The sequence below is a fragment of the Arvicanthis niloticus genome, chromosome 28 (assembly GCF_011762505.2).
Source record: "Arvicanthis niloticus isolate mArvNil1 chromosome 28, mArvNil1.pat.X, whole genome shotgun sequence".
NCBI classification, from domain to species: Eukaryota; Metazoa; Chordata; class Mammalia; order Rodentia; family Muridae; genus Arvicanthis; species Arvicanthis niloticus.
Genome location: NC_133436.1, coordinates 21,608,764 through 21,623,093, shown reverse-complemented (window position 1 = coordinate 21,623,093; position 14,330 = coordinate 21,608,764). Strand labels below are relative to the sequence as shown.

The 14,330-nt window shown below is 39.8% G+C and overlaps 1 protein-coding gene across 10 annotated transcripts in view; it reads left to right on the top strand.

The window, feature by feature from the left end:
• Utrn (utrophin) overlaps positions 1 to 14,330 on the top strand; it is a 493,014-nt gene that overhangs the window by 184,894 nt on the left and 293,790 nt on the right. For all 10 annotated transcript variants that reach the window (XM_076926858.1, XM_076926860.1, XM_076926859.1 and 7 more), the window contains 6 exons: positions 1,631 to 1,792; positions 2,752 to 2,880; positions 3,679 to 3,852; positions 5,299 to 5,454; positions 7,761 to 7,931; positions 12,855 to 13,034. In XM_076926858.1, coding sequence (XP_076782973.1) covers positions 1,631 to 1,792; positions 2,752 to 2,880; positions 3,679 to 3,852; positions 5,299 to 5,454; positions 7,761 to 7,931; positions 12,855 to 13,034 — 972 coding nt within the window. The remainder of the gene's footprint in view (positions 1 to 1,630; positions 1,793 to 2,751; positions 2,881 to 3,678; positions 3,853 to 5,298; positions 5,455 to 7,760; positions 7,932 to 12,854; positions 13,035 to 14,330) is intronic.

The following is a 14,330-nucleotide window of genomic DNA, read 5'->3' as shown; positions in this document are numbered from 1 at the left end:
CACAGCCCAGCACAGCCCAGCACAGCCCAGCACAGCCCAGCACAACCCAGCACAACCCAACACAACCCAGCACAACCCAACACAACCCAACACAACCCAGCACAACCCAGCACAACCCAACACAACCCAACACAACCCAAGCCAGAAACCAAACCAAAAACCAAACCAAACCAAACCAAACTTTATCAGATAGTGGATATAGCCCAGTGGTAAACCACTTGCCAAGCACATACAAGGCCTTTGGTTAAATTCCCAGTTACCCTCGCTCTCCAACACTTTGAGATTATTTCTGTTTGTGAATTATGTAATTTTCTGTAAGAATTGTAATTACATTTATGTATAAGAATAATAACGCCTATGTGTATTAACGCCTAGGAACTATTAGGGTCATCAGAATTTGACATTAACTGTTAAGAAAGCTACATCACTTGGCTCATGTCCAGATTATATCTCAACATGCATATTCATATCAATGAAAAGAGAAGGGGCCTTGTTCTTTTGTAAGAAGGCTGAGTAGTCCTAGGTAGCTATAATAGATTACTAAATAGCACCTGTTGAGGTTTCGACTATAAATATCATTGAGCTTAATCCAAAGATGTGTGGCAATTAGTGTTTTGACTCACATGCACCCATAGAACTTGGTCTCAATTTTAGAAAAAAATTAAGTATTTATTCACTTGATAGACATTCTTACTATGCCTTATTTTTTGATAGGCATTGGTTATTCTTAAAATTGCTTTATATTTATAGTAAATTTAGAAAAATTAAAAAGTTACATATCTTACTTAGTTTAAGACATTTTCCATGTATGAGTGTCTGCATAGATGTTAGTGTCCTGTATGTGTCTGGTGCTCATGTTGTCCAGAAGAGGATATCCGATCCCCTATGGCTGGAGTGCAGATGGTTGTGAGCCACCGTGCTGCGAACCAAATCCTCATCCTATACAAGGGCAACAAGTACTCTTAGCCACTGAGCCTAAAATATACATTTTTATTGTTTTTATTTTATTGGTTACTTTATTTACATTTCAAATGTTAGCCCCTTTCCCGGTTTCTCCCCGCCCCCAACCCCCAGCCCCCAAAAGCCCCTATCCCATCCCCCTCCCCTGCTTCTATGAGGGTGTTTCCCCACCCTCATAAAAATTCTTAGGTAAATGTATGGAACTAGAAAGTATCATTCTGAGTGAGGTAACCCGATCCCAAAAGAACACACATGGTATTTACTCACTGATAAATGGATATTAGCCCCAAAGCTTGGAAAATCCAGGACACAACTAACAGACCACGTGAAGCTCATGACGAAGGAAAACTAAGGTGTGGATGCTTTGGTCTTTCTTAGAAGGGGGAACAAAATACTTTATTTTGTTTTATATGTCCCGTGGGAGATCTTTTTGGACTTGAATTTTGTCGTAGTATACATTAATAGCAAGAAGTAAAACTGAGAGATTAGGCAGCTGTGTGCATGAGGTACTAGAAGAGCATTTGCACTCTTATTATTGATGGTTATTATTTATTTATAAGAAGCGCTCCAGTCTTGAACCAGTATCATTATAATCTGCACGGCCAGAAAGCACATTCAGCTATTTATATCTGTGCTGAGCACTGACAAAGGAAATGTCTCCTCTGTGCAGGCGGAGAGCAAACAGATTTCTCTGGAGAAGCAACTCCAAGTCCTCCGTGAGACTGACCACATGCTTCAGGTGCTGAAGGAGAGCCTGGGGGAGCTGGACAAACAGCTTACCACATACCTGACGGACAGGATTGATGCCTTCCAACTGCCACAGGAAGCTCAGGTATTGCTGCAAAGTTGAGAGCCGTTGTGTTCTGAGAATGAGCAGTTGTAGCCAGATCCTCAACCCCGAGAGCCGGGAGAACAAGCTCTCTTTATGGAACAGCCTTTGGTTTTGAGCTGTTCCTGTTCCTTGTGTGAGAACGTGACACATTTCTCATTACTATTTTATGCATGTGGGTGTTTTTGCTTACATGTGCATATGTGCACTATATTCACGCCTTTTTCCTGTGGAGGCCAGAAGACAGCATTAAATCCCCTGGAACTAGAGTTAGACTGTTATAAACCACCCTGTGGGTGCTGGGAAAGGAACCTAGATCCTTTGGAAGAGCAGCTGGTGCTCTTAATAGCTGAGCCATCTGTCCAGCTCCTTTTACACACTATACATTAGAAAATAGACTTCTTTCTTTCTTTCTTTCTTTCTTTCTTTCTTTCTTTCTTTCTTTCTTTCTTTCTTTCTTTTTTTAGCTTTCTTTTTAATTTTTTTTAGTTCAGGCATTTTTATTTTATATAAATCATATGTGAATTTCAATAATGACATGCAAAGATCTTAGCATGTGCATGGCACACAGTGGTATACTGTGTGGCAATTTGTTTTTATCATGTGTCCCGTGAGCTTATTAAATGTGTATTAAATATAGGATCCTATACTGTACAACTACACTGAACTTCTGTTTTATTGTTTCTTCACGTACTTTGCTGTTGTCGTATAAAGACATACCGCTGTATAAAAACTGTTGTTGTATAAAAACATACATGTTGTATGAAGATACACTGTAACTCATGCTTGCTTAGACTTACTATGTATGTAGCCTTAAACTCAGCAATCCTCCTGCTGCAAATTCTACAGTGCTAGGATTACAAGTATGAGCCATTATCCTGAGTTTGTGTGTGTGTGTGTGTGTGTGTGTGTGTGTGTGTACTTCTAAAATACACTTCCTCCCTTTTTTATCCTTCTGGTAGAAGATCCAAGCAGAAATCTCAGCCCATGAGCTCACCCTGGAGGAGCTGAGAAAGAATGTCCGTTCCCAGCCCCCGACCTCCCCTGAAGGCAGGACCACTAGAGGAGGAAGTCAGATGGACATGCTACAGGTAAAGACCACGTTTCCCCTTTGCCTTTTATGTATGGCAAGTATAGGAAAGAAAAGCAGAAAGGCTTGAGTACTTGGGTACCTTTGCTCTGTATTGTGATTCAGACAATAGGATGGGAGTGGAGTACTAAAGGCTCATTGTACCTCATGGCAGTAGGAGCAGGTTGTTAGCTGGGTAATTAAATAGAGTTTTAATAGTTGGTTAAGAAGAGAGAAAGAGTTCAGCCTAGCATTTGGCTTTGTGTAGACTGTTCTTTGACCACAGTGGCAGATGTCTGGGTGGGATGCAGGACCACTGGGTCCTTAGTGGGTGGAGGGAGATAGACTTTCTCTCTTAATGTGGTGGAAGGCATCTGAGGTCTATGTTCATGAACTAGATTTTCTGGAAAAATTGAGTAAATGAATGGACTTTCATTCCAGAGATACCATCTGTATCCAGATTTATTTTGGAGACTGAAATACTGAGTGCTACTCATTCATGACACCAAGCAGTGGTTCTCAACCTCTGGGTCGCATACCAGATATCCTGAGTATCAGATAATACATTATGATTTATAATAGTCACAAAATTACAATTACAAAGTAGCAATGAAATAATTTTATGGTTGGGGGTCATACAACATGAGGAATGTGTCTTAAAGGGTTGCAGCATTAAGAAGGCTAAGAACCACTGAACATTCCTAATTTCTCTGGGGTTTCCTGGGTTGGCCTGTTCTTTTGAAAAGCTTTACAGCGTTTGTATTATACTAATATCTAGTGAGAGAGATAGTGAGTGGCTTACCGTCATTTCTGCAAACAGAGGAAACTTCGAGAGGTCTCCACCAAATTCCAGCTCTTCCAGAAGCCTGCGAATTTTGAGCAGCGAATGCTTGACTGCAAGCGTGTGTTGGATGGAGTGAAGGCTGAGCTTCATGTCCTCGATATGAAGGATGTGGACCCCGACGTCATCCAGACCCACTTGGACAAGTGCATGGTGAGCCTGAGGCTGGCGGTCAACTCACACGGCCCGAGCTGCTCCGAAGGTTTAGTTCAGAGCGTCTGTTCTTATTCCGTAGTTCAGGGCACATAAATGATGGAGAACATGTTAGAACAATAAGAAATGTGGCTATTTCAGAAAAAAAATAGGCAGTATAAGAGAAATAGGAGAGTGTGAAATGGTTAAGGTCTGTGCAGATAAAGGAAACAGCTTGCACGTAAATAAGATGTATTAAAAAAAACCAAAGGAATGCGTAAATTACAACATGAAGTGGGAAAGACTTCTGCAGTGTGCAAATGATAAGCAAAACTTTCCACAGTAAATTTGAAGTCTCTATAATATCTGGGATTTTACAGAGTTTTAAAAAAGGCGTTGCTAAGAATATGACATTTAAGTCCAAGTTTAAACTTCAGATGGGCAGAGACAAATGACAAATAGGACCTTACTGTTTCATTTTTTGTGGTTAGTTGAAGAAAGAGTTTTAATTGATGTTGGGAGGAGGATCTTAACTTAGTTTTATTGTGGTGCCAGGAAATCTTCTTAGAGGAGTCTGGGCAAGATCTTGGTGGGACTGTCATTTCCATGGTTTGTTTCTTACGTGGGTGGAATGGTACTAGGGTAGGAGACATTTGAATCACATGCAAGTGTTGTAAGCATCTCTTTGCTCACTGGGACAGACTGTATTCGACATCACAGATCCTGCCTTGAAGTATTTTGAGTTGGATGCTCATGTATGGATAAGCTGTCTAGATGGAGTTTTGGGATTCAAGGTGGCAGGGATGGAGGCAGTTTGGAATTTGACCCGTTGGACTCCAATTTCATAGAGTCATATTCTTCTTGACACTTTAAAGTGTTATATGTATTTTCAGCATGTAAATTATACTCGTTATGGTAAATTGGTTTTCTCTGAGAAGTAGAAACAAATAAATGTTAGGGATTCCACATTGTTTCAGGCACACATTGCCAGAGGCAACTGTTTTCTAGTCACGGTGTTAAGATTAAAGAATATTCTTTTGGTGCCGTGAGTTGAACCAAGGATCTTGTGCATAGTAAGCCCGTGCTTTCTCATTGAGCAGTCTGCCAACCCTACAGTGTGATCCCACACAGAGACATTCCAGTTCTGATCCTGCAACTTCCCATATTTTCTGAAGTATCATGGCTATGATGAGTCCTTACCCAGGATTTCTACTGACATTTAATACACACATCTTGTTTTATATTTAAACAAATGCAAACTCTATTAGTTTATTATCTGATTTGAAGAATCTGGATTAATATCCTGACTTCACTTGATTCAACCTTCAAACCACATTCAAGACAGACAGTGTGCTCTTTGATGTCCTGGTTGAGGTATTATCTGCCCAGCCAGAGAAGCTGTGTTCTGAAATGATGCCAGTCGGGGAATTTTCTGTTAACAATGTAAAAATTTTATCTCTTTTAAAGAAACTATATAAAACGTTGAGTGAAGTCAAACTTGAAGTTGAGACCGTCATCAAAACAGGGAGACACATTGTCCAAAAGCAACAGACAGACAACCCGAAAAGCATGGATGAGCAGCTCACGTCTCTGAAAGTTCTCTACAATGACCTGGGTGCACAGGTGGGACATTTCTCTCTCTCTTCTCCCCTTTCTCTCTCTCTATTTACCTGTCACTTCCTCTCCCGATGTTTATCAAATTTAATCTTTACGCGTATATTAATAGTATAATCATTAGTAGTTATATAAATATTTTTAGACTATTTAATACAGAATAATATTTATATTTTCCATGGCCATTGACATCTTATATATAATTTATTCTAAGGTTATAGTTTCTGTGTAAAACTTATTTGCTTTTGGATGTCTAAATTGCATAGTTAGCTGAGGTGTGATAAGATGTCAGGATCTAATAAATGTTTGGTGGTAGGTAGTTCTTACTAGTCTACCAAGACTTAAAAGCCTCCATTATATACTTTAATGAATGGATGTTAAGAATTCATGGCCATTTTCTGTGACTTGCTCTACCTGACGGGATCCCATAGAAAAATTGTCCTCTGACTTTGAGGGTTTGCCCTGAAATTTATAGTTGAACATCTGAAAACAAAACCTGGCTATACTGAAAAACTGGTTTAGATAGTGTTGTCTTTGTTTGTTTTGAGACAAGGTCTCTCTTTTATGTAGCGTTGGCTGCCCTGGACCCTGCGATATAAACCAGGCTGGTCACTAATTCAGAGGTCCACTCGCCTCCATCTCCCCAGTGCATCATGATGCCCAGCTTAGGTAGTTGTTTAAGTCTTCCATGCTGATTGAATATTAGGCTTAGACTTGGCATAGGAAAGCTCCGAGGAATTGCTGCACAAACCGAGATCTTATAGACAGGTCACAGTAACCATGGTAAAGTCAGGGAGCAGCTTATGTAAGGCCCTGTGGCAGGAAGGGGCAGGGTATACCTCTCGGGGGAGGAGATAGAAAGAACCACGAGTGTGCAGGTATGAGGGTAAGGGGGTCAGAGGGATGTGGATGTCTGGCTCTGTCATTTTACCTGGAGTTTGGCTGGTATGTATTTGTTGCTACATTAGTCTGGTGGTGGAGGAGAGAGAGAGGTAAGGCATCACCTTTATTATGCTTTAGGTTAGTTTCCATGAGTGACGGCAGTGCCCTCACTGGAACATTGGGATGACAGTAGGAAAGATAGGCATGCAGAAACCCTGTTCTTATCTGTAATGTGTTGACAATCTAATTCCATTTGAGAGAGATGTCAGGTACTTACACAGGAGCTAAAATGGTTTTCAGTTTCTGGGTTGCAACCCCTTTAGGGTTGAATGTCTCTTTCACAGGGGTTGTCTAAGACCATTGGAAAATACAGATATTTATATTATGATTTACAACAGTAGCAAAATTACAGGTTTGAATAGCAATGAAAATAATGTTATGGTTAGGGGTCACTGCACATGAGAACTGTACTAAAGGGTCACAGTGTTAGGAAGATTGAAAACCACTGTACTAAGGTCTGGAGAAGAATCTGGGCTGATGAGGTGGATTTTCTGAGTCATCTCCATCTAAGTGGTACAGTTTTCAGTGTTGATGAGATTAGCTAGGAGAGGATACGGTGAGGGAAAATGAGGCCACTGCCCAAGTGGTATGAATTAGCAAAACTAACTTTAAGGTAAATACGATAACCAGATGTGATAGGTAGACAACAGGGACAAGATCTGGGAAGCCAGGGACAGTAGTATTGCAAGGATGTGTTCAGTCATTGGCTTTGTGAATATTGTGTTCACATAAACATAGCCATTGCCTTGGGGTTGTTATTGAACTTAGCAAGGATGTGTGAGGAGTCAGGTGTAGCACCACACTCTAGGAAGTAGCTTTGATCATGTGGTAAAAGTAGAGAATGGGTCTTTAGGGAAGTTGTGCGCGCGCGCGTGTGTGTGTGTGTGTGTGTGTGTGTGTGTGTAAGAGAGAAAGAGAAAGAGAGAGAGAGACAGACAGACAGACAGACAAACAGACATGAGAGTGTTTAAAATGTTTGCCAAAAAGGAATGGTTGTATAGCTAAGAGGGAAAGGATGAAGTGTCAGGTAACAGCCCTGCATCCTCATATGGTCCCTTGCAGATGCCCTTAGCACACATTCAGGAGGTTGAGGGAAAGTGTGCATCCTTATCATCTGTGCTATGTATTTTTTTCATCCTGATGTACAAATCTTCCTGAGTATTAAGTTTGGTGAGGCTGGTAGGGCTGCTTGGCCCTGTCAGTCAGAGAACCATTGTGTAATTCCAGCGGCTAACATTTAGAGTCTGCATTCTGGTGCTGTTACGTTAGTGCTAAAGCTTAGTTAAAGCCCACTGTGTGTTACTCTTTGTGTCCTTGGGTTCCTTGTTCATCCTTGTTGACTTATTCATTATGTCCTTGACCCCCTTGTTTAGGTGACGGAAGGGAAGCAGGACCTGGAAAGAGCCTCACAGCTGTCCAGGAAGATGAAGAAGGAGGCCGCCGTCCTCTCGGAATGGCTTTCTGCCACAGAGGCAGAACTAGTGCGGAAATCCACATCAGAAGGTGTGATTGGTGACCTGGACACTGAAGTCTCCTGGGCTAAAGTGAGTTTCAGTTGGGTTGGATTGTCACATGTCCCATCTGTGGATTTGTTTGGCTGGACACTGCCTCTATTTCATATTAATTGTAACCTCTGCTCTTCTCCGTTACCTTCTTTCCCTCTTCTGTGATCTGGGAAGTACATTTTGAATATAGTTTGTTTGTTTGTTAGTCTTCAGAGAAGGTTTCTCTCTGTAACCTGGGCTGCCATATATTTATTGATTATCAGAGGCTGGCCATAAAAACTGTAGCAGTCTTTCTTCCTTACATTTTCACATGCTGGGGTCGCCATTGTGTGCAACTATGTTCAGCTAAAACCAGGCATTTTAACAGTACTTTGTGTGTGTGTGTGTGTGTGTGTGTGTGCATGCACATGTGTGTTTGTGAGTATGAGTGTAAATGTGTATATGTGTTTTTGTGTGAGTGTACACATATGTATTTGTGAGTGTGTGGGAGATTGTGAGTGAGTATATATGTGTGTGTACATGTGAGAGTGTGTGTGTATGTGTGTGTGTATATGTAGAGGCCTGTGGTTGGTGCCAGATGTCCTTCTCAGTTGCTTTCTCTGGGAGAAACTCTCATTCTGAACTCGAAGCTTACTGATTTGGCTGGATTTGCCAGCAAACTCCTGTATCTGTTTTCCCAGTGCTAGAATTCTGGTCTTGTTCCTGGCTTTTTGCATGAATGCACAGGATCAGAACTCAGGTTCTCATTATTGCTCAGCAAGTACTTTACCAACTGAGCTGCCTTCATGGCCCTGATAAAATACTTCCAGAAGCACTGAACTCCTATGGGTCATCAGGACCTTTTTCCCATTATGCTTAGGTAGTATCTGAAAATGTCATATTAACAGTTAACCACCTTACTTGGGTGTGGTGGTATACACCTTTAAGTCCAAAACTTGGGAGGCAGAGGCAGGCAGACCTCAGAGTGTTCAAGAGTTTTAGGACAGCCTATTTAGAGAGGCCTTGTCTCAAAAAAAGAAAAGCAAAAAAAAAAAAAAAAAAAAAAAAAAAAAAAAAAAATTAACCACTTTGAAAATCCATGACATTTTCTCCCAGTATCCAGTCTTTGTATATAATAATTTTTGTACTAATTAGCTATTTATCTATTACAAAATAACAGATGCAGATATTATAATCACATAATGTAAGGAAAAATCCACAGGCAGTTTCCTTCTAGCTATTTGGAAAAATTGATACTTGCGAGTTAATGTATAGCTTCTTGTTTCTGAGCTGGACACAGGATTGAATAGAGGCCTCTGTTTTTCTCAGTGTCTTTCATATGAAAGACACAGGCATTCTTGAGAATATCCACAGGATAAACTGGCTACAGAAACATGAATCACACAAAGTCTCTCCAGTGTCCTCTGAAGATGTTTCCTGTGACCTCCATGAGAAGGGACTTGGGTTGAATGATATAACTCACTTGCCAGAATACTCAGTGGAAGGGACACTTGAAGAAAGTCAGCTTGTTGCTCTGGAAAGAATATTCCAGCTTTTAAGATAGTTCATGGAAAAAGGAACACATGGTCTGCGTGTTTGGAATGAGGACCCGAGAGAGGGATGTGGAAGGAAAATGAACTGAAGGTCACTAGTGTGAAAAAGAAAAGGAGCAACTGTGACTTTGTTAACTCTGACCTTTGTTTAGTATGCCAAAAGTAATTCTTCTCTTCCCCTGGACCATTCCAGGCTCCTTCCCCTGCTCCAGTCCCTTTCCTGCCGTCCTTCCTTTTCTTTTGAGACTGGGTTTCACTATGTAGCTCAGAGTGGTCTTGAACCCTTGATGCCTCAGCATCCTGATGGTGAGGATTTCAGGCCAGTGCCATCAGGGCCTGGGCATACTATCTTCTTTCCTTATTAACTCTACAACTTTCACCGTTATACAGAAGTCACAAACTTTCCTTGGCTTTCTAAGTTGCTAAAGTCACAGTTTGTGCTTAAGATCTAAAATAAAGTCGAAGGAAAGCTGACTGTGAGCTTGACAATTTGTCGTTTCCTCAGTTTTTCTAGTGTATGTTAGACAAGCCCACTATTTCAGTTGTTTGTTTTGATTGTCTAATTCTTTCACTCATGGCTTAGTTTACCGCCCTCCATTTTCATTATTCTGCACAGTTCTATGACCAGCATTCCTGTGGCTGATTTTCAGCATACATTTATAATTGTTTCCTGAATAGACATTATAAGCACCACATGCACATCAATCCCTCCCTGGATTTTTGAGAATACGTTCAACAGTGGTGTGCAAGCACTGTCTCGGACTATTCAGTTAGAACCTTTTCCATAGCAGATAGACCATCTGTAGCCTCTGTATGAAAACTACCTTTTCTGTAGTTTTGACTATTTTTAAATCTCCAGATTGGTCTGCTAATTTTCATTTCTTCTTCAGGCTTATTGATGCTTGCTGCATTGTGTAGCATTAAAAACATTTCCTTTCTTTGCCATTGTAGTTTACTTTCTGCCCTTTTTAAAAAAATAAACACTTAAGTATGATTTTACAGAATGGATAACCAGTTCCTTGTTACTGCTGCCTTCAGTTTCAGAACGACTGGTTTTCCTCTGAGGTTCTGTCGAGTTTCTTCATGATCTTATGTCGTGTTCTCCCTTCCCCTGCAATGTTTAATCCTTAAACACTTGCTCTGTTAGGAGAGAGGCCCTGAACTTCTCACCAAATAATGAACTGATGGTCCCAGAGTTGTTTGCGTCCTAAGTTGTTTCCCTCTAGTCTAACACAGTAGTTAATATATCCTTATTATTGTTTTCTGTTGTACATTTCTGGTTTTCTACCCTCCCCTAGTTCCCAAACTGCTGAGTGATGTCATTTCATTAGCTATTTTAATTCTTGTTAGAGGGTCCTTGTTTTTTCAAGTCTCTTTGTGGCTTACGTATTTTTATAGTAATGGTTCCCAAATTTGTAAAAAAAAAAAAAAAAAAGTAAAATTTTATGTTGATTTACTTCAAAGCTCTAGATTCGTTAGATGAGAATTTATGTATTTTGGCTTTTGTTTCTGTGGGGCCTGGATCCAAAATGAAGTCTAACAAAAGCTCACTGTGAGCTTGACAATTTGTCGTTTCCTCTGTTTTTCTAGTGTATGTTAGACAAGCCTACTATTTCGGCTGTTTATTTGTTTTTATCTTGTTAATTGTTGTGTATATACATTTGATTGCTGAGACTCGTCCTTTTACAGGTCTGGCGTAGTGAGGGTGGCATGTCAGAGGCACCCAGCACATTCTCGTCAGTGGGGTGGGAGGAGTGTTGGTGTGACACATTGCCACCATTTTTTCTTTTTCTATTAGCCTATTTATTTATTCACTTTATATCCTAATTGCAGCTCTCTCTCTCACACAGCCCTTCTCTTATCCCTCTACCCTTCTCCTCTAAGAAGGAGGTGGCCCCTTCTGGGTACCAACCGTGTCACATCAAGTCTCTGCAGACTAGGCACATCTTCTCCCACTGAGGTCAAACAAGGCAGCTCAGTCAGGGGAACAGGATCCACAGGCAGGCAACAGAGTCAGGGACAGCCCCCACTCCAGTTATTGTGGGACCCGCATGAAGACCAAGCTGCACATCTACTACATATGTGTAGGTACCTAGGTCCAGCCCATGTATGCTCTTTGTTAACTGCCCACCTTTTTGATGATGTGTTTGTAGACTTAGAAACATTAAAGATTTAAAAGACATTTTAGTTTCTTTTAAATATTATGTGCAATATTTACATGCAAGATTTAAGTGGTGTTTTTATTTGTGAATGTAAATGGGAAATTTATTTCATAGGTTCAATATTATTTTAAATGCTTTCTACCATAAAACCCACTAGTCTTGTGTATGTATTATTTAAACTTTAAACATGTCTGTAGTTATTTCTTACAGTTCTTCTAGCTGATTCTAGTCAGTCAGTACATAACCATGGAAGGAGTGCAGAAAGCCTGAACTACACAGAGTACACGTGTAATTGACTTTTTCTCTCACACTGGGGAAGAATAGGAGCAGGAAAGATCTGATTGCTTTTTAAATGCATCTCTAAGTGTCATGACCAAGGCAGTGTTTCAATCTTGACTCACTTGTGGGTTTGTGATTTGTATCCTTTCTGAAATGTGATTTTTAGCAATGTTCGCAGAAGAACTTGAATTCTTTGAAGTGATTACTTTAAATGTTAATTTAAGAGTGTGTGTCATGGGGCTAGGGAGGTGGCTCAGTGGCTAAGAGTGCTTGCTGCTCTTGCAGGAGACCAGTGTTTCATTTTGAGGACCCACCATCAGCCTATAACTTTAGGTTTGGGAGATCTGATACCTCTGCCCTCAAGGTTGTGAGCATGTACACACACACACACACACACACACACACACACACACACACACACACACGTGTACTCACTCACACACATAGACTTAAATAGACAGAAATCTGAAAAGTATTTTTTGAAAAAAGAGCAACAGTTCAAAAAAGATACAGAAGTGCTGGGGAAATGGGTGTTTCCCCATGTTGCTTTCAGTATATTTTGCATTTTTTGGCAAGATTTGAATTTCTGTGAATGTGCACTTTCCTGGTAAACCCCCATTTGTGTGTGAGTCCCATGACCGTTTCCCTTCCTGGAGTGTTCCTTCTGCATGAAATGAGGCTGACGTTTGAAGCTTCTGTTTTCCTGGTTCTGCTTTGATTTACTTGAGCTGTGTTTCACATCTGAATTTCTTATGTCCTTTCATATTAACTTACAAATTCATATTAACTGACAATTTTCATTATGGTTTTGAGAGTTCGCAGTGTGTCAGTGAGATGAGTTTTATAAACCTTCAAGGTAGTAGTGCAAGTTATCTAGGAAATCATCAACTTGTTATTGCTGGAGAAGAAAAGCTAAAAAATCAAAACAAAATACATAAGGTTAGGTAAATTTTATGTTCTGGAAGTCAATTTTTTTTTATGTTTTCTAGAACATTCTCAAGGATCTGGAAAAGAGAAAAATGGACTTAAATGCTATTACAGAGAGTAGTGCTGCCCTTCAGCACTTGGTCTCGGGCAGTGAGTCTGTTCTTGAAGAGAACCTCTGTCTGCTCAATGCTGGGTGGAGCCGAGTCCGCACGTGGACTGAAGACTGGTGCAACACCTTGCTGGTATGTTGTCAGAACACACCAGTGGTGATGTCTTCTCTAAGTAATTACATTCAAAGCATGCGGCCCTCATTAGTATTCTGTTTCTGGTGTGTCTCAGTTTTGTTTTGCTTGTGCATTTGCTGTATTATTTTATTCTTCTATTGAAAATGTATCAAATGGAAGAATTTACAATACCTCTGTGAAAGTAAAATATTCATGCTAAACAGAGGGGCTGTGTTACTTAATATTTTAGTAAATATAGCCTTGTTTTAATAATAGAGTATTTAGTTAGTCTAGTAATGTGATATATATAGATATATATAGAGAGAGGTATATCACATTATACACACACACACATGTATATGTAAATGTATATTTATATACACACAGTCCTTACAGTGTCTTAGTTATACAGTAGCTCAGATCAGTGATTATCCCAAACAGTGGTGCTTGTAAAATTCTTGACTACTACCTCAGTGAAGTTACTTAAAAACTCTATTCTTTCATTTGCTCATCTACAAAATGGGCATTATTATAATTTCTACTTTGTATAATTTAATGATAATTATATAGCAATATGTTAAACATCCCATTATTTTTTTTATAATTATGACCATTCCATTTTCATAGTCTTTGCTGGCCCATTTCTACCAACGATTAACATATGGCAGCCCTAATCTTTGAAGTGAAAGTTATAATTTATAAGCTATTACTTTATTCTGGAACATTGGATAGGACTTTAACTCAGTTAATTCTCTTATAATGTATAGATATAGATAAAAAATAAATAACCTATTTGGACATTTTTTCAGATTAATTAGGAGATATCTAGGACTGCCAAGCTCATGTGCTTAGGTCTTGATTGATCATAGGTTTATATTCTAGCCCATGACCCATTACCCATGTATATTTATGTAAATTCTGCAATATAATATATCACCACATACCAATGTAGAGAGAAAAGCATAGCTAACCTGACCATGGTGATACATATATTTAATCCCAGAATTTAAGAGACCAAGACAAGAGTATCTAATAGTCAAGATCAACCTACACATCAAGGCTCTGCCTCAAAAAAACCCACCAAAACTCAAGAAAATCCAGCACTCTGTCTCCCCTCAAAAAATCACACCCGGTAGCACAGGCTTGTCATCACTGCTATTTGGATGACTGGGGAGGGAGGATCATAACATGAAGCTACATAGTAAATTCAAAAATAGCCTAAATAACTTAAAATGAAAAGTACAAAGAGGGCTGGGGTTATATTCAGTTGTGCAGTGTATGAGGCCTTATGTTCAGTCTCTGGAAGTGTAACGC